This window comes from Urocampus carinirostris, chromosome 19 (genome assembly GCF_059441175.1).
Source record: "Urocampus carinirostris isolate Australia breed hairy pipefish chromosome 19, RoL_Ucar_1.0, whole genome shotgun sequence".
Taxonomy (NCBI): Eukaryota; Metazoa; Chordata; class Actinopteri; order Syngnathiformes; family Syngnathidae; genus Urocampus; species Urocampus carinirostris.
Genome location: NC_142367.1, coordinates 2,287,546 through 2,314,068, shown reverse-complemented (window position 1 = coordinate 2,314,068; position 26,523 = coordinate 2,287,546). Strand labels below are relative to the sequence as shown.

Here is a 26,523-nt window from a genome sequence, read left to right as displayed (position 1 = left end):
AGTATTTTGGGCACAGTGTGGGTTTATACACAGCGACAACAGTAAGCCCCATAATACCGAAAAAGCGCCCTCCAGACTTCATTCAAAGAAGGTGCCGGTAAAAAGAGCTAACACACGCCAACAGATTGTATCAAACGGTTCATTGCTTCTGAAATGCTGCCGTTCAATACGGTTGACAAACCAGCCTTCAGAGACATGTAGTACAAGTTTGATACGCTGTACGACCCACCAGGCATTAAAAGAACATGTTTAAAAGTTCATTTTCAAGTTGATGTTAATGTGGAATGTGGATAATAACTAATGATAAGTATGTAGGAATCTAGTGAAGGTCGTGGGATGACGTTGTTGCAAGAGGTCACAGGCTGATATGCTGAAGGAGATGGGGCGGACGACCTTCACGAGATATCTTAACTTTATTTAAGAACACTATAAAAGCCAATGTTGAACATCTCGAACTTTGAACGTGTCAAGAATGCAATAAAGCGCGTTCCTTTATTGCCATATCTCTTCTGCGAATTTTTTGGGGCGACGCCCAACGACGTTCTCTCCAAAAATCAAAGCCCCACGTTGGGCGCCACTTATTCCTAATCGTGACAGTCTTAGAAAAGAAACAGAAGACGAAAATGGAGGAAGAAAGCGAGCAATTAAATTTAAGGCAGGCAACCATACATTTTAAATCCAAAGTATGGACGTATTATGCTTTTTATACAGTTCTTAGGAAGATGGAGCTTGACATGACCAAACGTGTCTGCAAACTTCGTTGCAGATCCGTAATCCACTGCGGTTGTGTTGCGTTAACATTGACATGGGGCAGCATTAGCCAAGGTGGTCGCAGGTTCAATTCCCGGGTCCTCCGTGTTATATGTTGAAGTGCCCCCAATAAGTTGGTAGGCGCCTTGCATGGCTGACTCCCCATTGTGTGTGGGTGTGTGTGAAGCACATTGTAAAGCGCTTTGGGAGGTCTTCATTGATTTGAAAAGCCCTGTATCAATGCAGACCATTTACATTTAAGTTCATGACATTTTGTGGCCGTAAACCAGTTGAACAGTGTACATGTTATGTTCTCATTGTCTCAGTTGAAATAAATGTCAGCTTCCGGACTGACTAACACAGGCTGAACATCATTAATGGTTTATTGCCCCAGAAGTGTATCATTTAGGTTGCTTGTTTTTTAGGAACGAAAATTAAATCGCAATCATAAATTATATCGAATCACAATTCTTGTAGAATCGCAATTATCAAGAATCGTGATATAATTCAAATCGGCACATTAGAATCGTGATACAATCAAATCGTGACCAAAGCATATCATCCCACCCCCAGTAATATGTGTAAAAGAGTAGTGTGTGTGCGTTAGAGTATAGTAGTGTTTGTACATGACAGTATGATGTTATATGTGAGAGCAAGTAAGAACGGCCTCCCATAGATGAACACAGACTTTGTTACACTTTTCAAAAGCATGCAAATGAAGACACAAAACTCACCGCTTGGTGCACTGACTTTGAGTGTTGATATGCGCGTCGCGTAGCCGATAAATGCCGAAGCACAGCATGTTGTATGTTTTCAGGGCTTTACAAAACAGGTCACCATAGCAACCACCATCCTTCAAAACAGGTCACCAAAATTTTACAAGGTGGAAATTTGTTTCTTAGAAAAAAGAAATCCACTTTAAAATTTACTGGTCTTAGATAGATACTTTATTCATCCCCGCAGGGAAATTCACAATGGTCATTGGTCTTACCCCAAGCTCTGCGAAGGGTCCGTCGTACAAGGCCAGCTGGGCCACCCGACATCGGTCCCTGTTGGCTAAGGTCTGTGGCGTGCTGTAGCCACCCCGCAGGGCGTTCTCCTCCGCAAGCAGGCCCTCAAGCTCCGGTGTGGCCCCGCCAGTCACTAGCGTGCGGATCAGCGTCAGTATATTGTCATTGAAGTAGGTCTGCGGGCAGAACAGTACAAAGACTTTATTTAATATAGTTATACAGGGTGCTCCAAAAGTCCTGGGCACATTTGAAGTCCCCATACCTTCTTTACTAATTCAATGCCTGTGTCTTTTCTCTCAAATGGGAAGAACTGGTGCCAGCCAATGTTTGCCATTTTGACTTCTGTAGCTATATAACAGAAGTTAGAAACCTATGCATGTATGGCTCTTTTCATGAAAAAATTTTGCTCGGCCATGAAAGACTTATGCAATTTTAATTTTATTGCTTCATGCTGAGCCTATTGTCATACATGCGAAGCCGAGACAATACTGATTATTTAGGGCTTTAGTCTGCATTTATATCGCAATTTTCAAGTCACTGAAGCACTCTACAATGTGCCTCTCACTGATAGTATTGCGCCCTCCTGCTTATCAGGCAATACGGGACACCAAGGACACTTCGACATTTAACGCCGGAAAACGAACCTGCGACCTCTCTGTCCCAAGACGAGAGCTCTACTTCCTGACGCCCCTAACGCCGTGTAACACCTTGACTGTAAACCAGGGGTCAGGGGCCCGCATGCCATTTTAAGCTGTTTTTGTAAGTGCAAATGGCTCTGAGATAACATTTAACTTGCGTTCCAAACAGGATGGATTTAATCACAATTTTGCTGCATGCAAAGCCAATTAATTTGCTGATTAGGTTCCAGGTTTAATCCAGTATATATAGGACACAATATTAACTCCAGTTTACAGTCAGAGTATCACACCAGCAGAACCTGCTTTGGCTGTAAGTCGCCAAATAATCCTTAATATGAAGTTCATTAAACAATTTCGGTTCACTATTGAGACACTTAATGATAAACTCACAGAACAAACTTTTACCCAAAACAAACTTTTAACTGTAGCTAGAGCTTCTGGGTCCTAGAGCAACCGGACAGGGAATGCACACTCTTTTTCCATTACCCATCGCAATCTGCACTGAAAGTAAATAACTTGGTATCCTCGTTTGCGGTATTGCTTAAGCTAATACATGATTTTGCACCTAAACGTGCTTTCTTAAAACAAGGTAACAACACTTTTTACGCTATCTCTTAATCACACACTTCTCTACCACTGACTTTTTAAAATCTTAATACTATCAAAGGCCTCGATTCTCAGGCATATCGAGACTCCGGTTGCTTAACTAATCAGAATACGCGAGGTGGGTAGCGTGTGAGACAGAAGGCAGGAGAGAGGAAGAGAAAGGCTCGGTTGTACTTAAGCCAAAATAATCGGCCGTCGAATAAATAAAATTGTTAATACCAATATCTGTCAAATTCCTTGATATCTGTGCTCATAATTGGCCTGCCTGATAATCGATCAAACCTTAAGGTGTCACGGGTGGATGCAAAAATGGTACAACAAAGGGTGACCAGTTAAAAAGAGGTTATGTGGCAATCAAAACACACAGAGTGCTGCTATGCTAACCGGAAGCAATCAACAAAAGGAGATCGCGGCCTTGCTGGAAAAAAACGAGGCTAACAGACCAAAAAACACTCAGTGAGCAGCCAGGCTAAATGGAAACCAACAACTAAAAACGCTTATGGAGACAAACCTAAAGCCCGCCGGGAATAAACCAAGGGACATGACAAAATCAGCATTAACAGCAGGCGAGCCGGTCAAAAAACACACGGTGGGCAGCCGACGAGCATCAACTGGGAGTAAACAAAACAAAAAAGCCCTTAGCAGCCCTGACGCTAACAGGGAGCTAGCCAGACAAAACTATACCAACCGTAACAAAAAGCCACAATTGCCTACCTAAAAGGAGGTGAAGGCAAAGAAGAAACACATACTGTAATTACAGCTTTTTGGAGGTCAAAACACGCAACTGGGAAAAAACAGTCACATGGCTACCTGCAAAGTTTCAATTTCCCCTTGCAGAAATGAGCGGTATGCGATAGCTGTTCACTACAATCGCTAATTGTTCCGTAGCTGCCTCGTATGTTATGTTTCAGGATTTTGAAATAGTAAGTTCCTTCAATGGCATTCACAGCACACAGCTCTACAGGAAACTTTGAGACTGAATATTACAAGTCTCCTGGCGCGTGCAATATTTTGCAACATACTTATTATCTATGCCTAATTTGCAAACATGGTCTTTGGGAATACCATTAAGGTATCCCCAGCAAAGCCCCCCAATCCCAACCACCCTCTCCCCCTGAGTACAAATCATGTAGAGGCCAACCTTGGTTTTGCTCATATGAGGATAAATATTCCTTGTGGCACTCACAGCGCTCATTAGGGAATCCAGCACGCTGACGGCAAAGGCAGTCCCGCAGGCGAATGGCTGCGTCAAGTACAACTCCGTATCGGGGTCGTCATCATCGTCCTGGTCCAGGAACTGAACGTTGGAATCGTTAACTAGGAATGATAGCCCGAAAATGAAAATGATATATATAACTAATTAGATAAAACAATTCAATGTCATATTAAAGCGACTTTCAAAAGCAAACAAGGAATTCATATTCCCACATTTTTTAGTATAATTGCAGCCAAAATGGACAACTGAAAGCATGAAAGCATATGAATAACCTATATTTTATGTTGACAATATCTGTGTAGTATTTCTTATTGCAACATCTATTGCAGCCTGGTCATCCTGGAACAGGGATTTCATTATGTGCGGTCGGTTCTCAATGTTTCTTCATTTTACTCATGTTGAGGTTTTTGAGTTTTTCCTTGCCCTCATGTAGGTTTAAGATCAAGGGATGGTGTAATAATAGTCTGTAGTTTTCAAGAATCTATGGACTGTGCGTCCCATTGAGACTCCTTGTGATTTAGGGCTATACAAATATACATGATTTAACTTGACCTGGTTTTGTAAAGAAAAGTAAGCATGTATATCTTATTATTTAACAGGCACTAAAACAAAAACTTAAATCCCTGTTACATGAACATTAAAAGAAGAAAGCTGGTATTATTCAGGTACCATTGGTATACTATATTTTATGCATTATGCATTTGGCTCTAATTAAAATCAAGTGCAAGGAGAAGTAACGTAGAGTGAAAATAAACACAATGGTTTCTGGTGTATGATATAATAATAAATCAAGATCATATCGTGGGCGGAAGAAAACCTCGAGGGCCAGATGTGGCCCACAAGCCTTAAAAACAAAACAATTATAAATCATTTACTGTACCTTTTAAGCAGCGCTTTGATAGCAGACACTTGTACATCATTTTCCTAACTCGCAATCATTTCTTCGACTTGATTGTTGACACTGCTTTCCCGTTTTCTTTCCACGTATCACTAACTTTCTTGGGAGCCATTTTTTTGGGACAAAGGCACTAAAACACACTAAATAAAATGAGATGTAGTCCCTCTCATACACAATCGGAATCGTGCCAATCGACTGAACAGTAAGAAGATGTCAGGCAAGCGCAAGAGCCATCGGTTATTGGGTCTTAGGAGCCGTTTTGTTAATTTTATTGCACATATCAGCCTGACTTCCGTACCGTATGTTACAGTTCTAAAGTCTCAAAATGTTACGAAAAAGTACAGACTCAGCAGCGCATTCTCTTACCAAGCTCAGTTATCATTTGTATGCTGGTCCCACTGCTTTTATCCTGACTGAGGGAAATTGCAGCCGCTTTTTGCTCAGACTTTGCTAACAGACATCGAGGGGATAAACACGGGTTACTTCAAGGTCCGCCTTACGAGAGGCAGCCGGATGAAGATCTTACCAAGTTCGGTGATGATGGGAATGTTGCCTCCAGTGGTCACTGATGTTTGGCGCACAATTCCGTGAATCGGGCTGTTTTCTGGTGATGACCGCTCCATACCTGGCGGCGTGAAGCCTGTAAGGCAAGAGGTGTTAAACGTTTTTTTTAAAGTAATTGTTAGCTGGAGTTTTAGCGTTAAATTGACATGAAGTCTAATCTGGCCTATGTTGACTATAATAACTCATGGAATGCCAGACATTTCCCATTTGTTAACCCCCATATCTAAACCACAGGTTTATTGAGTTGGGGGATGCTAAAGCTAGGATCTGGCAGAAGTTGGGCCAAATGGGGCTTTCCACAAAAACGGCACTAAGAAACATTCCACGGGACAGTGTTTTGTATTTGTCCAATAGATGTCGCTCTCATATGTACAGGGTTCCTACATCTTAAGGCATATTAAATTCCGGATTTTTAACAACAACAAAAAAGCAAAATTAAAAAAACAACAACATATATTTTCTTCCAAACAATATTTCAAGCCTCGTGTATGTAAATGTACACTTTCCCATTGTCCAAAGTCTCTGCCCAGAGTTCCTATGTGTATTGTGGGTAGACCAAAGACACGCATCTGCTCTTAAGGCCTGACTGAAACCACATCACCGTTCTGATAGTTCCATTAAAAATTGGATTTAAGACATTGTAATGCCAGTTAGGGCCTTATGTTTAGAATAATGACTTAAATGCCTTTTGACACTTTAAGGATCCCTGTGTGTGGAGCAACCATAAATGAATCTAAAAAAAGACTACAAAATATGGATAAAAAAAAAAAATCACCCTTTTTCTTATCTTTTACAGAGCCTTTCTCAAATAAAAAACAATAAGAAGGGGAATTTAATGTATCAAAAAAGTAGTGACTTATAGAATTTAAAATAAATGAAAAATAGGAAAACGGAAACAAAAAAGAGGCAGAAATGGAAAACTGGAATAAAAAAGTAGGGGAAAAGAGACCCAAAAAAACGAAAATAGAGAGGAAAAACAGGAATTAAGGATACCAACGGAAAATAATAATATTCTCTTTTTGTTTTTTTTCTTGAGTTATTTTGAGTCTTCGTATTTCGTCTTTTACAGTTGTGCTTTTAGCACTTGTTTTCGCTCGAATGACAGAATACAGCAATATCTAGTGGGAAAAAGATACACACTGTCCCTTTAATTTTCATATTAAGACGGGGGCTTCAAACTACAATAATGGGGGTCACAAGTTTGAGACCCCTGATCTAACCAATGCTTTCCATTAACACAAGGGCACATTGCTTGCAAAATATCATTTTATTGCAAGAACACTGAACTGAATTTGCAGTCACCATGGCTATCACGTTTCCCAAGGAGACTGTTTCTGTTTTGCACTCAGAGACCATGCGTATGGAAACATATTTAGACGTGATAGCGATGAATGAAGGTTTATACAAACAAATGTGATTTGACTTGACTTAAACAAAACTTGTGTCAAATGAGAATTGTAAAAGATAGTTGCAGTCATCACTGTGTTCAAAATTTCTTTGGCACATTATTTTAAGCTCTGTGTATTGATTAGGGGTTCACCGATATGAGTACCAAAACAGATTATTAGCTTCAGGAGGAGACATTATAAATTCAAATACATCTTTCATAGCTCTCTAAAACCTTTTACAGTAAATAAATTTGAATCTTAACACAACATGATAAATTTTTTACTTAATCCAAAAACGAACAATGCAGGAAATAAAGATAGGCTTAGCAGCAGCATAAATGTACATCAAAACTCAAATAGCACACTGCAACCGTTTTGAGTACCGGTAAATGAATTGGGACTTCAAAATGAATTAATCTTTCACTTAGATCAAAAACAAAAAGTGGAGGAAATAAAATTAGTCTTAGCAGAAACTTTTACGAAAGCAAATAAAAACTTAAAACAGCTCCCTGATTTTTTTTTACAATGAATAAATAAAAAGGTCAGTACAACCAAAATGACTTAAATCACCGTAAATTCAGGACCATTAGCCGCTACTTTTTTCCCCAAACCTTCAACCCTGCAGCTTATTCAGTGATGCGGCCAATTTATGTAATTTTTCTGACAGCCGCCAGCGGCGCTCGAGTACAAAAGGTAAGATTTAGACCGGTGGAATATATGAGCCGAGGAAGACTGCAACTTCTTAGCTTGCGCACAAATTAAATTAGCGTAGGCATATCCTCATCATGCAAATTGCAAAAAGAAAGGCACAAGACGTAGCTTTCAAGCTAAAAGCAAACAGGCAGTCCGATAAAGAAGGAAACAGAGCTACTGCACGTAAACTTCACTTTGCGAGCGTGTTGCTAGCGTGTTTTGGAATAAGGGAGCGTGGGACGACGTCCATATGACAAGGTCGCTTTCCCAACTGGGAAAGACGACTTCGATTACATCAGTTATAAGGAGGAAGATGAGGACGGTTTACCATGGTTTCTACATGTACGATATGTTTTTTAACAGACTCGTTTACTGTGTTGCGAGCGTGTTGCTAGTAGCGTTTTGCTACCCTTCACAGGCACAGTTTGGGATGAAAGTTATGATATTATAATTAAAGCTTTGAAAACTCTCTCGGTGTACCGTCTTTCTTTGTAAATATGTGTAACCGATGTATAATATGTATTTGCACCTGTATATTTTGGGGGCGGCAGTAGCTCAGGAGGTAGAGCGCTCGTCTTGGGATCAAGGGACCCCATTTCGAATCCCGACTTGTCCGTGTTACATGTCGAAGTGTCCTTAGGTAAGACACTGAACCACTAATATCCCCAATAATCAGGTTAGCGTCTTACATGGCTGCAATACAAGGCCGCTATTGGGAAATGTGAAGCACACTGTAAAGCGCTTTGGGAAGTCATTGACTTGAAAAGCGCTATATAAATGCAGATCATTTCATTTCATTTTTGTAATGTATTTATTTGAGACATTTATTCTGATATGTTTTGGGAATTAAAAAAGAGGGGCGGAGCAAACGCGGGCTGACGAGAAGTGGGGTAAAGGTGAGTGAGACCTGTTGTCGCGGCGGACAGTAGTGGATATATATTTTTCCCACCCTTACCTTTGGAAATATAGACTTTTTTTTCCTTGGATTAGTTTCAACGGGTACCCGGACTCTGCAGGTTTGCATCAAACCTTAAGTACCGGTATCATTTTCTGTTTATTTTGTCGGCTGTGGTTTTTGGACTGTGTACTTTATATTCTATTACAATCGCGGGGACTCAAAGCCGGGTTTGGGCTAATTTCGTGATTGTGTTACATGTTTTAATGTGGGCGCATGCGGCTTATATACAGGTGCGGCCTGTGTAAGTACAAAATCGGTTTTCCTCTTAAAATGTGGTGGGTGCGGCTTATAATCAGGTGCACTCTATAGTCCGGAATTTACGGTAACTTAAAAGTACATTGAAATTTCAATGGTGGTAGCACTCCTGTTCTTAGATCCAGATTGAGGAACTAATGTTATGGCAACAGCTTATCACTCCCCCTCTAGCATGCTCTTTATAATCTCCCTAAACCACAAACACACACGCTTGATTGAAGAACCTATGTTATGATGAGAGCTAATTAAGTCTCCACCTGAGCGTGCGTCTCTAAAACAAATTTTTAGACTGTCTACACTCTCTCTTAACCACAAACAAGATTTCCTATCATGGACACAGGCATCTTGGGACAAGTTAGCTGAGCTGCCGCTATAAAGTTATTGATCCTGCTTTAGTGGTTCCGCTCCCTGTCACTTATCCAATCAGAAGGCACTGGGTTGGTAATGACGAAAAAGGAGGGCAGGAGTAGGAGCAAGGGAGGGAGATTTTCGGCTGCATCTGTGCTTAAATCAATTAATAAAAATGCGGATACCAATATCTATCAAAATCCCAAAATATCGTTGCCATTAAAGGGTCCACCTCAAACATTGATTTATATTGCTATGGCAACCTGCTCACGGGTCACATGACTTTTAATTATCAAACTGCGGGCCCAATACCCTACCCCTAAAAAGCGCTCACCTTGGGAGTTGGCCTGCAAGACACCAATACTGTCATCAAAGAGCATGGACTTGATGTTGAGCGAGGCCAAGATGCACTCTTTGTCCTGCAGCGACGCGTCGTCGATATTGTTCTGATTGGCTGACAGGATGACGCACATGTCGCACAGGTTGATGTTGACTGCTCTCAGGTCTGCTCGACTCAGCGGCGTGCCCTTTTTCAGATCAACAGAAGGGAGGGGTTGTAAGAAAATTTACTTTGGCTGACAAAGGAACGTGCTTCCATGGGCTGACAATTTCAATTGTCTGCCATAATGTTAACATTGGTAAACATGCGTTTAATGTAATGTCAATTCATTAAAATAAATGGTAATTCAATGACTGTCACTTATGGACTACAAGTCACTACTTTTTTTTAAACATTTTTTTTTTAACACAGCTTTTTTTGGGGGGGCTGTGGTTTTTTTTGGGGGGGGGTTGAACAATTTTATTGACACTTTTAAAAGCAAATAAACAATGTTAGGTTTGAGCAATTTTTCTCGACACTTTTAACAGCAATTAAGCATATTCACAATTTCGTTATAACATTTTCTAACAAAATGACGTTTGAACAATTTTTGTCGACATTTTTAACAGCAATTAAACACATTCACAATTTCATTATATTATGTTTTGGTTTGAACAATTTTATTGACACTATTAACAGCTAATAAACAATGTGAGGTTTGAACAATTTTTCTCGACAATGTTAACAGCAATTAAACATATTCACAATTTCGTTATATCTGACAATATGACGTTTTAACATTTTTTTCCGACATTTTTAACACACAATTTCATTATATCATATCAAAAAAATTTTAACAAGCAACAGTAGACCATTAAAATGAATAAGTACTTGACAGAAGTTTAATTAAATTGTATGCTCCAACTTCCATTATTCAGGGTTTGTACACCTTTTTATGGCCAAATTCAAGCACCTATAGGTTATTTCAAAGCCATTTTTTCCAAATTCTCTAGTACCATTAAAAGAAATCTGCAGATTCACAAATCTTTGATTTACATCCTTGCGTGTAGATTTATCAAGACATACATTGAAGAAAATAAGTATTTTAACACCCTGCTACTTTGCTATTTTTTCCACTTAGAATTTATCTAGGGGTCTGAAATTTTCATCGTAGGTGCATGTCCACTGTGAGAGAGCTAAACTAAAAAGAAAAATTCAGAAATCACAATGCATGATTTTTTAACGATTTATTTGTGTAATACAGCTGCAAATAAGTATTTGAACACCTGTGTATCATCTAGAATTCTGACCCTAAAAGACCTGTTATTCCGCCCATTAGAAGTCCACCTGCACTCCATGTTTCATTCTGAATCAGATGCAACTGTTTGAGGTTGTTAGCTGCATGAAGACACCTGTCCACCCCATACAATCAGTAAGGCTTTAACTTGTAGCATGGCGAAGACCAAAGACCTGTCCAAAGAAACCAGAGACCTAATTGTAGACCTCCACAAGGCTGGAAAGGGCTGCGTAGCAATTGCCAAGCAGCTTGGTGAAAAAAGGAAGAAGCTAAACATGACAAAAATCTCAATCGGAGTGGAGCCCCATGCAAGATATCACCTCGTGGGTTCTCAATGATTCTAAGAAAGATGAGGAATCAGCCCAGAACTACACTAGTGGAGTTGGTCAATGACTTGAAAAGAGCTGGGACCACAGTTTCTAACGTCACTTTAGGCAATACACTAAGACGTAATGATTTGAAATCATGCATGGCAGGAAAGGTTGCCCTGTTTAAACTAGCACATGTCAAGGCCCGTCTTAAGTTTGGATACTACCGTTTGGATGATACAGAGGAGTCATGGGAGAAGGTTTTATGGTCAGATGAGCCCAAAATAGAACTTCTTGGTCATAACTCCACTAAGCGTGTTTGGCGGAAAAAGAATGAAGAGTACAATCTGAAGAACACCATCCCTACTGTTAAGCATAGGGGTGCTTTTCTGCACATGGGACAGGACGAGTGCACTGCATTAAAGAGAGGATGACGGGGGCTGTGAATTGTTAGATTTTGGGGAACATCCTCCTTCCCTCAGTCGGAGCATGTAAGATGGGTCTTGGCTGGGTCTTCCAACACGACAACAACCCAAAGCACACAGCCAAGAAAACCATTGAATGGCTCCCTAGAAGTATATCAAGGTTCTAGCATGGCCCAGCCAGTCTCGGTAACTGAACCCAATAGAAAATATTGGGAGGGAGCTCTAACTCGGAGTTTCTCAGCGACATCCCAGAAACTTGACTGATTTAGAAAAGATATGTGTGGAGGAGTGGGCCAAGATCCCTCCTATAGTATGTGCAAACCTGGTGAAAGACTACAGGAAACGTTTGACTTCTGTAATAGCAAACAAAGGCTACTGCACCAAAGATTAACATTCATTTTCCCCGGTGTTCAAATACTTATTATTAGCTATATCACACAAATAAATCGTTAAAAAATCATGCATTTTGATTTCTGGATTTTCCTTTTTAGTTTTTCCCTCTCACAGGGGACATGCACCTACGATGAAAATTCCAGACTTTTCCATGATTTCTAAATGGGAGAAATAGCAAAATAGCAAGGTGTTAAAATACTTATTTTCTTCACTGTATGTTCTTGTCTTTGTAATCACAGTTTTGGTCACAAGATCTCAAAACACACGATTTAAATTTGTAGCTGAAAATGCTGTAGCTGAATGGTGTCAGGTATGCTGTGGCCGTTGGTGTTCTACAGCCATAGGCTTCAACACCATGCGGTGGGGCCATTATTGCGCTAGGCTTAAAATGTAAGAAATGGTTAAGAAGGAGGTAATTCTTATCGCGGTGTAAGCCTGCGGCTTAAAATCCAGTGTGGGATATAAAAAAACAAATTAAGCTTTATTCTGAAAATCGAGCATGCAGCTTTTTAATCAGGTGCGCTCTTGTAGTCCAGAATGTATGTAATGTAAGTTTTCAATATGCACTTAAGCCAGTAAGATTCTGTTGAATGGATGCTTCAAAAGTGTTCAACTCACAGGCAGGATAGAGACCTTAGGGAAATTGTGCAGCGTCTCCCATTCGCGCTTGAGGTACTCGAGTGAGCCCACGAAGACGATGTGCTTAAGCTCGTGGTAGTGGAAATTGCTGGCTCTCAGCGGCATCACAAAATTGCGCAGGCCGATCACCGCCGACTTGATATCGCCGAAGATGCACACCACCACATGGCCGCTGAGCACAGTCATAGCCGCCTCACTTCGAGTCTGATCAGGAAAACTGGATTTCAGTATAGACCCTTTTATTTGTTTGTTAACATTGACATATGCGGTGGGTGGGGCTTAGCCTGGAGGCTAAATCTAAGGCGAAGTTATGTCAACAAGCGTGCTCGTGTTTGGTTTTTATCAGAATTTATGACGTCACAGCCGAAGCTGGATGCAAGACAAGACTTGTGCTGGTCAGAAGACAGCGGAAAAGAAGGCTTTTGTCACTGCTAGTTGTTGTCATGTTGTGTGTTTAAGTAACAGAATGAGGGAAAAAATGTTGGGGATCATAAACTGAAGTTTAACAGGATCCCAGGGAACACTCATGATCAAAGAAAGAGAAGAGAGTTGTGGTTAAATTAGATATATTTAATTGTTCGCGTAGTTTTTTTAGGAGAAGAAACTTGATGGCATTTAGACTACACACTAACAGTTGGCGAAAGCTAAGAAAATACTTAATATGAATTCAAATGGAAACAATCATCAATATTTAATTGATCTTACCTGATTTGAAGTGTGTGCTGCAAACCCAAGGATTTTTGATGAATCCCTCAGTCTAATGTTTTTGTGTCATTGCATTTAACCATAACTAATCTTTTTCTTTGATCAGGAGGGCCACTGGGTTCCTGTATAACTTCAGTTTACGATCACTTAGGTTTCTTTTCTAAGATTCTGGCACACATAAAACACAACATTTTAACAGTGAACTAGCAGAAACGACAACTTGGTTTACTCAGTGTTTTGACCAGCGCGGAGTATTGTTTTGCTTCCAGCTTTGACTGTGACTTCACGCATGACATCTATTCTATTTGTGATAAGTCTTTTTTTGTGACACTTACCAGGGTGACCTTCTCGATTTCCTTGGACGGGCACCAATGGAACATCCCTGTAGAGTCATACCTCTTCACGTTCTCATCAACGCTTTCCATCTGCTCGTTGACTGAGATGAGAAGCTGGTGGCGCCTATGAGAGTACACATTTGATCGGACATTCGTCAAGATCTACGGAACATTGTGACTGGCAAGTGCGACAGACCTTTCGCCATGCAATGTGCGCCGCAAAAGCTTTAATAGACATTAAATATTTAAGCGAGCTGCCCAATTGTATTGTCGTTCCAAACTGAAGGCGCCCATTAATGTTTAAAGTCGTTCGTGTGGCTACAGCAGGCTAATGTTGCTCACTGCGCTTCTACAAAAGTGGAGGTTAGGTTGGGGCACATACAGTGCATAATAGACAAAATAACAAACAGTAAGGCTTAATAGTAAAAAAAAAAAAAAGCTGGCATGCAATCTCCCTTGCACGTGTCCAATATTAAAACAGAATAAACTTATCTAACATATGCTCAACACATTAATAAAGAAAAGGAGTTAGTCCCCCGTGCTACAGTGGCTTGTGAAACTATTTGGCCCCCTTGAACTTTGTGACCTTTTGCCACATTTCAGACTTCAAACATAAAGATATAAAACTGTAATATCTTGTGAAGCATCAACAATAAGTGGGGCAAAATCAAGAAGTGGAACACACTTTATTGTGTATTTTAAACTTTTTTAACAAATAAAAAACACCTTGATATGTTTTTTGTTGAACCACTCCATTGTAAATTTTGCTTTATGTTTTGGATTATTGTCTTGTTGGAAGACAAATCTCCGTCCCAGTCTCAAGTTTTTTGCGGACTCCATCAGGTTTTCCTCCAGCATGGTCCTGTATTTGGCTCCATCCATCTTCCCGTATTTTAACCATCGTCCCTGTCCCTAAGAAAAGCAAGCCCAAACCATGATACTGCCACCACCATGTTTGACTGTGGGGATGGTGTGTTGAGGGTGATGAGCTGTGCTGCTTTTACGCCAAACATAACGTCTTGCATTGTTGCCAAAAAGTTCGATTTTGATCTCATCTGACCAGAGGACCTTCTTCCACATGTTTGGTGTGTCTCCCAGGTGGCCTGTGGCAAACTTCAAACGACAGTTTTTTGTGGATATCTTGAAAAAATGGCTTCCTACTTGCCACTCTTCCATAAAGGCCAGATTTGTGCAGTATACGACTGATTGTTGTCCTTTGGACAGATTCTCCCACCTCAGCTGTGGCAAAAGGTCACAAAGTTTAAGGGGGCCAATTAGTTTCGCAAGCCACTGTACTTGTATTGGCTTTAGAGGTGACTAATACCTCCAATGACCTCTTGTTGTTATTGAAGGAGCACGGACAATCAAGCAAAAAAGCATGTGTCCTTGCAGCTTAATCACCCAACTTGTCAAAGTATATTTGTAATTTCCTTAGATGTACTTGATATACAAAGAATCAGAATTTTGTTTCACATGTGCAGACATTAGCGACAATAAAGCGCTGATGCAAAGAAGAGACCTAACCTGAGATAATAGATAAAAGTACAAGTCACCTTTTGACCAATACTGAAGTAATAAAACTGCCATATAAGACATGACATACTGTAAAATGTGCCACGCAGCAGCAGTAGTGGCAGTAATATGAAAATAAAATGTAAAAGGTAAGATAGGTAAATAATACTACAATCAGCAGGTGTGTGCAAGTTGATATGCAGTCAATCATGTATCTTAGTCTATCGCGTAAGACTGCCAGGAAACTGCAATAGAAAATAATTTCAAGCATTTTGGAGCACTTAACCCAAAATTAAAGCATTTTCCTGTCACTGAAAATACAGCATTAAAATTTAAGCATTATCAAGGAATTCAAGCACCCCTACGAACCCTGGTCTATACAACTATTGCACAGTAATACTGATCTCCTCGGGTAACAAGAGGTCAGTGTTTATCAGCTGCAGGGTTCAGACGGCGTCAGCCGCAACTGTCGAGACGACGCACTCCCATTTGCACTTCAAAAAAAACTGGAGACATCAAAGCGGGCCACCTCATCTGTTTGAAAGCCAAAGACGGCTGCCTTCTGTCTCTGTCCAAAACCTTTTAGGATACGTCTTGTCCGTCTAGTCCATATGGGCTCTCAGGAAGAACGGGACGCTAAGTACATTTTTAAGTATGCATGAAAATGCGAGCCACAAACAGCCACCCCTTCAGGCTACGCAAGAGCCCAAGCTAGCCTTAGGCGACACCTGGTTTGTAGAACCCGCTCGTAACAAACACATTGTTGGTCGGACAAGTGATAACGTGTACCATTGGTTGGGAACTTTTTTGACCCAAAGAGCTATAAGAGCACAAATATTTTGATACTTATTTTACAGAGCCTCAACTTATATTAAGACCAAATTTAAAACAAAAGCTAAATATTCAGCACATTTTATTTCATTGTGTCATTTTTGATGATATAACATTGAATATATAATAAAGTCTGTCATTAATATAATTTGATAGATTTTGTCCTGTGTAGCCTGTGCTCTATATAAGAATAAATATACCACTTCAAAATTGACTCCTTCCCGCAGTTAGTAATGAGTGTTGAGGCTCAATTTGACTGTCATTTGACTATCCTAAGTGATGGCTAGCAAAGAAAACGCAATTTACTTTTAAAATCACATAGAAGTTGAAATACTAGTCTGAAAATTTGCAATTTAAGATTATACAGCCCTAAAAGGTACTGCACTTTTTAAATTATTACATACTAAAAAATAACAAATATAATACCAAGTTGTTAGCTGTCATGGTAACATTGGCGGTTGTGTGTAGTTGAGCAGCTTGCTTGCTACCATCAGGTGATTGTAGAAATTGTCGAAAAGCAATCATTTTGAGCAAAATAATACGGTTTCCCCACTTAATTGCTGTAATCACTACTTTTTGAATATCATTGTTTGTTTGCCTATGCATGAGGCGAAAATCATCTTTGCTCATATCTGAATGGTAACAATGTATTTGTATTTTTCGCATGAATTACATTTTTTCTCTTAGCCAGATGTCCTCATAAAAAGTGATATATAAGGCTTGCGAGCCACAGGTTCCCAATCCCTGCTTCGACTAGTTACGAAGCCAAACATTGTCAGAGATGGAGAGCATTTTGCTCTGCCTTTTGTGCTTTTGCCGGTCCAGAGCGTTTTGTTACATGATAGCTTTTAAAACTCAAAATAGAAAAAAATTTGCGCGTATAAAATTTAAGTTCATCAATCTGTTTTACGTACATGTACAACTTAAATTGTGCAAAGACCAACAGGCAGAAAACTGTCAGGGTAACAGTTAGGCCAATCAGAATGCAAAACATATTGCACAATGAAAATAAGCAGAGTAGGAAAACCTGCAAAAGTAAACTGCGAATCAGCGAGGGATATCTGCAAATTTGGAATAATAGCGCAACGACATGAAGCCTAGCATATTTGCGATCTTTTGTCTGTGAGGGCCCTCACGACAGTGAAAGCATTTGGTGCTTTTGCACCCAATCTAAATATTTCATCAAACCGGAAGGCGTGGGCAGGCTCGCTGTCACTTTAGCTTGGCCATCTTTGACTAACGTGCCACCTGCCAGGACGGCCATCGCTCAGCGTCAACCATGACGGGCTTTTTTGCTAGCTGGCGTGTCGGCTAACGCTCTGTGACACGCTAAGCATCAGACAACGATGCTGCGCAAATGGCGATGACGCCCCGACGCTAACATAAAGCGGCTTTATTAAAGAGTTCCGAGTAGGAGCATGTGTCATGTTCAAATTGGTTTGACATTTGAATAGCAATTGAAATTGATTTATTTTTGTTCCTTTGTGACACTACAGTACTCAAGGGTTTGTGTACAACAGGCCATATACAAAGTCTGGCTTAGACCAGTTATGTCCTGTGATCACATTTTTACTGGCCCGCCGCTTTGGTCATAACATTTTTTAAATGTGGCCCACCAGTAATGTTGACCGCAGTACAGATTTGTTCTTTTTCTAAAAAATAAAAAATAAAAATTAAAACACCATTTCACCAGATGATGGTAGTAGACCTGTGGCCACCTTGCCCATGGATTTTTGTGAGAATTTTAGCACACCCAATTTCCGAAACAGAGACTGCTGATAATTGTTTTGTTAACAAGTGGGAACTGGAGTATTTTTTTACCGAAATCCAAAACAACTGCGTCTGCCCAATTTGCCAAGATAAAGTGGCTGTTTTCAAAGACTATAATATCACTGCTAAATGAAACATGCTGACTACGACAAGATAACTGGAAATTAAAGCTGTAAAAAGGTGGAGCAATTGGAAGCTGTTATAACGGCACAGAAGCGCTTTCTTACAAGACCCTGCAAGACAAATGAAAATACTTCAAAAGTGAGCTTCAAAGTCGCGACCCTGATTGCCAAGCATTGTAAAAACAATAATATTCCTGAATTTTCAAGCATTTCCTACACCTGTGCAATCCCTCTAACATGTGTTTATGGTACTGGCTTTAGGCCCAGAGTGGGCAAACTTTCAGTCGCGGACGCCACATTGACTTGAAAATATTTTGATTACTAAGATTTTTTTGGATGGCACAATAAAATGCTTTGCGCAACATACAGTAAAACAAAGCAGTTGTGTCATCACAATTGAGACAATATCTATCTACCTTGGTCATATCCCTCCAGAGGGGTGACCGACAGCAAGACAAACACATACAATAACAAAGAAAATAAATAAAAAGAAAATTAAAAAAAGGAAAAAATAGCAAAAAAACCACACACTAATTTTTGGGCCATGGCCAACCCAAATGCCCAAACACCCAAACAAGTTAGGCACCTCGGTACCTAAGTTGGTCATGCTTTCGTCCCTCCAGATGAAACAGGACACAAGAAAGCAGCCATGTCACTCGGGTCAGGGTGACACAGCACACTCTTCTGTTGATCAGAAGGGCCCGACAGCTTTCACTGGTTTACCCCTGCCGCATCATACGGGTGCCCTGCCCATCCCTTAGAACGCGTCCAAACATCCCACTATCCTTTTACAACACCTCTCCGCTCATTCCTATCACCAACAAGAGCTCTAGCTTCCACTACATTTAGACCTCTTTCCTGCAGTGGACTCATAACACCATCCATCCATGTCAATCGCGGCCTTCCTTTTGGTCTCCTTCCATTTACTTCTGCTCTGTAGATCCTCTTCAACATTCGCTCCTCATCCATCCACACCATGTGTCCAAACCAACCGAGTACTCTCTTATCCACACGCTTGCTCAGTTCTACTACTACTCCAGTTCTGTCTCCCACAATTTCATTTCTCAATCCATCCAATCTTGTCACTCCTAACTTACTCCTCAAACACTTCATGTCAAAAACATGTATTTTGCTTCTCAAATCTGCGTTGAGGATCCAAGTCTCTGCACCATACAACACAGTCGGCAGAGTCACACGCTCAAACAGTCCCCTTTTAACGTCCATACTCATAATCTTGTTACACACACTCTCCTCAGAGCACCCAAAACCTTGCTTCCTTGATTTACTCTGTGCAATACCTCTCACTCCATTCTGCCAACTGCAGCGACATCACAACCCAAGTACCTAAAGCTTTCAACTTCTTCCAGCACCTGTCCATGCAACCTTATTCCTAACGCCATGCCCATGCCATCACGTGAACACTTCATCACCTTACTCTTCCCAACATTCACACATAAAACACTCTTCCAAACTCCATTACCAACCTTCTCAATGTTTCCTCAGAATCAGCCACAAACGCTGTCATCTTTACACCTCTGCCAAATACTTTTGCATTCACCTCTCTCACCACACCATCCATGTACACATTAAACAGCCATGGTGACATCACACACCGTAGTCAACACAGGGAACCACTCACTTGTCTCACTCCCTACTCCTACACATGCTCTGCTGTTAACATCAAAACTATTCAATTCTTCCAACAACTTTCCACCCACACCATACATTACCATCACCTGCCACACCGCGGTGAGACAACATACAAGAAAAAATATCATATTTTATACAGAACAGAGCATATGATATTTACAGAAATCTAATCACAGCCTTCATTTTAGCCATGCTGAGGTATAAGAAGTTTTTCCTTGCCCTCATGAAGGTTTTAGATCAGGGGATGGTGTAATAATAGTCTGCACAGCCCTTTGAGACTTCTTTTGATTATGGGCTATGGAAATAAACATTACATTACTCGCCTTTGTATTTGACAATAGTCTCAGATCCAATACTTTGGCAATGCATAAGGAAAAATATGTAAACCAGGGATGTCAAACACATTTTAGCTCGGGGGCCACACAATAGAAAATACATTCTCACCGGGGCTGGACTAGTAAATGAAGGGCATAAAAAGTGGGCCTTAGCTGAAAGGCAGTGGGTCTTTAAGAAAGTTCAAAATTAAAATATGTTCTAGGGCTGTAAGATTTGACTAATTATTATTGAGGCGTTTTTTTTCTTATGTTTCTTTTCTTAGAATATATCTCTTGTTGTGTTTATCAACAGTGCATTTTACAGTACAGAAAATACCGTTTGTTGTATGCTGTGCCGATTTTAAAATATACTGTATAGTTTAAAGGTGTATTGACTGCATCAATACAGGTTTGTACAAAGTTTGACCTGGGGGCCAGTTTCAGACTGTCATAAAATTAATAATATGGGGCCCACCAGTACTGTTTACCGCAGTATAAAAGAAATTAGTAACAGACAATTGCAGTATCCCTTTAGCACCCTCGCACTTGGCTTTCTGTGAGAATTTTGGCCCACTGCATTTCTGACATGGCGACCGTAAACAACAAAAGGAAAGTTGACTGAGGGCAGCCGCTTCAAGGATGAGTGGAAATTGGAGTCCTTTTTTTTACCAAAATCAAACAATTGCATCTCCCTGATTTGCCAAGAGACTGTGGCTGTTGGAGAATATAATATCAGTGTCTGAAACTCAGGGCAAAAAATTAACAGAAACCAGGGCAGACAACTCTGAAAAGTTGCCTGCCCAGCCATAAAGTTGCCTGCCACATTTTTTACAACTTGAAATGCAATGAGACGACTCATCGCAAAAAGACCCGCTGTTGCCAAATATTAAAATGAAGTATATTATAAATCTACTGATGAAATTAATTGCATGTAGATTATATCGCTGTTTTCCGTCTGCCAGCAGTATGTACCTGTATTTATTCATCTTCATTCATTCAATGTTTGCGTTGTGTCGTCTGCTACAACCCACGTTAACTCCTCCTTCCACGATGCTTTTCATGTACGTTTACGCTTTGTAGTCTCATCAATTTTGTTAGGTTCTTTTGAATATTTCTTCTGGGGCTGAGGTTTTGGCTTGATTCCTAACCACTTAACCATTTTTTTGTGTTTTCTGTGCGTCTACTTTGGAAAATGATAAGCAAATGCATGACCTTATGATGCTCGAGAAAGTCCGGAAGCATGAAGTTATTCGATGCAGGCTTCTGATTGGCTGCCGAGTACGCAAATTGCCAAACGGACCGAAATTCCGAAATTTACAAACCGAACGAAGATTTGAAATCTTGAAAAAGTTGTCGGCCAACGTTTTGTAAGTTGTATGTCCGACGTAAAAGATGCACACCTCGGGCGGCCAGGCCAATGTTATTTCAGACACTGATAATATTAAGAGGTCAGACAAAACATGCCAACTACAAAAAAGATAACTGGAAACTGAAGCTGGAAAAGGTGAAGCAACTAGAAGCGTTTTTAACAGCACAGGTGCTTTTTCACAAGACTGCGTGTCAAATGAAAATGCTTCAAAGGCGACGGGGTTACCAACCTAATCGCAAAGCACTTCAAGCTATACAGGGTGACTTGATTAAAGATTGTTCAAAATGTGCCAGGCTTGAATATTATCCCCTCACACATTTTCAGCTTATCAAATCTGGCCCGCTTTCTAAAAAGTTGGAACACCCCTGCAATAATACATTTCAGTTTGTTTTCGGGCCAACTGTGTTTTTACGTTTTTTGAGGGGTGCGCCTTGCAATCTGGTGCCCCTATAGGTGGGTATTTATTGTACCTGTCTGTACTGGTTTCAGGATGTGTAGTTTAAAAAGAGTATGAAATGCAGTAATATGTTCCAACTGATCACTACAAATAAAAATAACTCATACAATAGCCCCGAGGTCAAAATTTGCATCCCCTCCTTCCATATCTCATCTCTGTTAAATTGTTAAAGGCGCATTCTTTGTCGTCATGCAACTGTCAGAGGCTCGTTCTTCAGCGTCACGCAGCCAGTCTGTCCGCAATGACTTATTTACAAAGGCCTTCAGGCCACACATTGACTGCAGATCCGCATTTCAAGCAGCACACACTCATCTTGTTGCTGAGGCGGGGGAGCCCCTAGGCTATGTTGGGGAAATGCGACTCCGGGCTACCGCCGTGAACAACCTGCTTACCATTCGCTTTGTTGTTTTTTTCAGGTTAAAGGTCAGGCTTGATTTCATGTCAAACCCTCTGAGTTACTAAGTACAATAACGTCATACCACAACTATTTTAAATTATGTATAACGCGCACTCGTGTATAAAGCCCACCCCTAATATTTGATTAAAAAGGGATATAACATTTTTTTCACCTATTTCATCGCTCAAACTAGGCACGCAAGTGACAAACATGTCGAATACATGCAGCCATGATAAAAATCATTTATTGACAACGTAAACTATGGTCGTTGAGTTTGATAGTCTGTTAGAGAAGGAAGCTTGAGGTGAATGCAGACAAGAGTAAGGTATTGAGGTGTTCTATAGATGGTTTTAAGGATGAGAGGTGGATGTGAAGAAGAGGGTGGGTGGATACAAAGCGAGGATTTTATGAAGGTGTGGTGGTACCAATAGTTATGTATGGCTCAGAGGCAGAGGGTTTGAGAGTAAATGAGGGTAATGGGTTAATTTCTTTTGAAAGTGGGCACCTGTAGGCCTGCTTGGGCCAGTAGGGGGGCTGAGGTGGGATCGAACCATGTGACGCAAAGGGGTAAACCAGTGTATGCTGTCTGGCCTTTCTGCTGATGAAGGGTTCATGGGACAGTAACACACCCTTTGTTGTACTTTGGGCTTTATGCTCCGTGTCAAGTTGGAAAGAGCGAAGTGGAATGAATGTTTGGTGAATGTGAGCGTGTTGTTGACCAGCCACCGACCATTAGGGGCGGCAGTAGCTCAGGAGGTAGAGCGATCGTTTTAGGATTAAGGGATCCCAGTTCGAATCCCGGCTTGTCCGTGTTACATGCCGAAGTGTCCTTGGGTAAGACACTGAAACCCCAATACCCCCAATAAGCAGGTTAGCGCCTTACATGGCCTGCTTATTGGGGGTAATTGGGGGTTCAATGTCTTACCCAAGGACACTTCGACATGTAACACGGACAAGCCGGGATTCGAACTGGGATCCCTTAATCCTAAAACGATCGCTCTACCTCCTGAGCTACTGCCGCCCCAACTTTGGCAGACAAATAGATGGCTAGTTTACTATGAGCACAAAACTTAAATACAGTTCACAATATTTATTAAACTCATTCAATGCAAAATGTTTATCTTTTCCCAATTTAGTGATCTGTCACTTGATAATCTTAAACAGGTGATGAATAGGGCCAAACCGACTACTTGCCTGTTTGACCCGCTTCCGGTTTCGCTGATGAAAGGTCTTTTTGGAGTCCTTGGACCTTCATTTCTAAATATTATAAATATATCACTCTCCTCAGGTGTTGTTGCAGCGGCTCTTAAGTCCGCTGTTATTAAACCTACACTGAAACGACCACACCTTGACCTAGAAAGCGTATTTAATTATAGACCTGTGTCAAACTACTGATTCTTAAGTATTTGAAAAGTTGTGGCAGAGCAGCTGAATGATTTTATACCCGAGAACAATCTTTTTCAGGGCTAACCACTCTACTGGAAAGTAGAAAGTGGGGGCTTCCTCGATGTTTGGACAAAGATCTGGTCATAGCCACACCCTGCCATCTAATGGTGATTTCATCATACTGAAATCATTCAACGAGTTGTTGTGTTCTCTGTGCGTCTATTTTGGAAAATGATATGCAAATGCACGACCTTATAACGCTCGGGAGAGTACGGAAGCACGAAGTTAATCGATGCAGGCTTCTGATTCGCTGCCAGAGTATGCAAATCGCCAAACGAAACGAAATTCCGAAACTTCCAAGCCAAACGAAGATTTCGAAATCAGAATAAAGCAAACGTTTGATTTGAAAAAATTAAAATGAAAGATTTTTTTTTTTCCTTGAAAAAGTTGTCTGCCACCCGGGCGGAGACGTTGTGTAAGTTGTACGCCCGACGTAAAAGATGCACGCTCTGGGCGTCCGGGCAGACGTCATTTCAGACACTGCTAAAAGCAAGGTCAATTTCATGAGATGCTAACCTCTCCTGCCTACGACGCAAGTTATCGCCCCTGGTGACCAACAGCAGCCTCATCCGGAGTCACAATCAATAAGCCTCGGCATAATTACAAAGACAAGATAAAAGCAAGGTAGCATTCCAAAGCGCCTCGTCCTGCTGCAGCAAAGCAGCCAATCTGCGCCTCCAAGGGGCCCGCAAGACAAGAATAGCCTCGGGCTATATGCTGTGACTGGCGGTTGCTAGCATAAGTGCCACCAGCGAGTTTTGTACTGTGCACATGGCCACAGTGCACAGTCAGGGACACATGGTCTTTTCGCTTGGCCCGAACGGGCAAAAGCACTCACTAATCATAAAAAAATATATATGAGCTCCTTCGATGTTTGCGATTAATGGAGACCAGAATTAGGGGTGGGACAAAAAAATAAAAATAAATCAATCAATGTATCGAGAGAAAATGACGCGGAAATGACGCGATGAGAAAGCGGAACAGTCGCCGGCGTCTGTTTTGCGGGCATACCACCGATGAACAGCGGGTTGGCCAATTTTGCGCATTTTCCATCGCGAGCAACCACGGGCAAAAAAAACGCAAAATTTTACCCGCGATACAGACGCAAACGGCTGTGTGACCGGGCCCTAAGAGTGAACTTCTTATCTTACTGACTGAGAAAAATAGTGAGACATAGAGAGAGAACAAATCAAAACCCAGAACGTATTTTAAATAAATCAATGTATTTTGGGGGGGGGCGTGCCTGTATGAAAGGAGAGAGCGAACAACCGAGAGACTATTTGTAGTTGAAAAGTTATTCATTACAGTTCAGTTTATTTTTTAGCTGTAGTCACCAATCTTTTTGAATCCGAGAGCTACTTTTTGTTACTGGTTGGCACAAAGGGCTGCAAGTTTGATATGAATTTCTAAAATGAAAACTTGTCTTATCATTACTATGTTGTTGCTATGTTATTATCAGGTTGTAATTATGAGAAGTTGAGTTAATATAAGCTCAGTCAACCATTGAAATGTAATGCCAGTTAGAAATTAAATTTCAAGGAAAATCAGAATGACCCACAACTGGTGAGCTAGTTTCAGAACAACCAGACATTTGATTTGATCTCATTATCCATCATTTTCTAACATATAATCAACACTTACTGTAAATCGTGGGTTTTAAAGTGAACAAGATGGTTTTAACTCGAGGAAAAAGCATGTTGAGAAGACTGATAACAATTTAATGTTTGTCTGTTTTTGTATTATTCTGCTTGCTTACAACATTGGAGTTCTATTTTAACTATTGGACACATTCAAAGAAGATTGCTCAGGATGCCTGGGTTTTTCATTATTATGCACGTTTACACTATTGTCACTATTGGCCATTCGTGTTGCTGTTCTTTCATTCAAACACCCTTTAGGGCTCATTGCTTTTAATAACCAAGATATCATTTTAAAAAAAAAGGGCTTGGAGTAGGACTTTTAGAAAAGGTTGGAATTTTTGCATCTTGAGGGCTTTTTTTGTCAAGTCTTCTCCTGTTCTCCTTGCAAGCTTAAAACTCATTGTCCTCTTTCCTTTGAGTGTTTACTACGATTTAAACGTCCCAGAAACCAAAGGGAGAACCAATGGCATAATATTTGAGGTAACTTCACCATTAATTTCTGTTTTACATCAATGTTATGATCGGCTCCAGCACCCTTGCAACTCTAGTGAGGATAAACAACGCAGAAAATGGATGGATGTCTTGATGGTTATGACCTTGATATTGTCCTACCGTAAGATCTTTGGCGAGGAATTGGGGGAGTTCTTCATGCCTCCGTTGCGCTGTTTTTTTTTTGACAGCACCGACTGTTGGTCGTCTTGCACTGCAACAACACAGTGTAAAAATCAGTCTAATCCAGAATCACCATTATTATCATTGTATTGCAACAACGAAATTACTGTTGCATTCCAAATATACAATATAAAGACTCATACATCTATGTATCTATATATCAAAGCCATAACGTCCTGATGGGAAGTAGCTAGAGTCAAAAACACTCACATTCACCAAACATTCATTCCACTTCGCTCTTTCCAACCTGACACCGGACATTAAGCCCACAGAACAAGTGGTGAGTTGCTGTGCCATGCAAGCCTTTATCAGGACCCGCACCATACACTGGTTTACCCGCTCCACATCGTATGGTTCGATTCCACCTCGGGCCCCCCTGCTGGCCCAAGCAGGCCACCTGGGACCCTAGGTTAGCCCGTTCTAAATTGATATCAGTCATTCTTAACCATCCTTTGTCATTCACTCATAAATAGAAACATCTAGCATTAAAGAACCGGTATATTGCACTTAAATTGTAATACAGTAAACATGACAACTGAAATACCTTTAATCTGCAGAATATTATGGAAAAAAAGTCAAAGTATAAATAAAGAATAAT

At 40.7% G+C, this 26,523-nt stretch overlaps 1 protein-coding gene across 11 annotated transcripts in view; it reads right to left on the bottom strand.

The window, feature by feature from the left end:
• Positions 1-26,523, bottom strand: part of LOC148346882 (calcium-activated potassium channel subunit alpha-1a-like) — a 160,294-nt gene that overhangs the window by 12,206 nt on the left and 121,565 nt on the right. For 7 of the 11 annotated variants that reach the window (XM_088324041.1, XM_088324043.1, XM_088324044.1 and 4 more), the window contains 9 exons: positions 25,866-25,956; positions 13,746-13,869; positions 12,685-12,909; positions 9,659-9,851; positions 5,645-5,758; positions 5,485-5,568; positions 4,191-4,321; positions 1,742-1,936; positions 1,485-1,603 (listed from right to left, as the gene is read on the bottom strand). In XM_088324041.1, the coding sequence (XP_088180167.1) occupies positions 1,485-1,603; positions 1,742-1,936; positions 4,191-4,321; positions 5,485-5,568; positions 5,645-5,758; positions 9,659-9,851; positions 12,685-12,909; positions 13,746-13,869; positions 25,866-25,956 (1,276 nt within the window). Of the gene's footprint in view, positions 1-1,484; positions 1,604-1,741; positions 1,937-4,190; positions 4,322-5,100; positions 5,249-5,484; positions 5,569-5,644; positions 5,759-9,658; positions 9,852-12,684; positions 12,910-13,745; positions 13,870-25,865; positions 25,957-26,523 lie in introns of those variants that run through there. The other 4 variants (XM_088324042.1, XM_088324045.1, XM_088324050.1 and 1 more) reach the window with 2 other exon arrangements.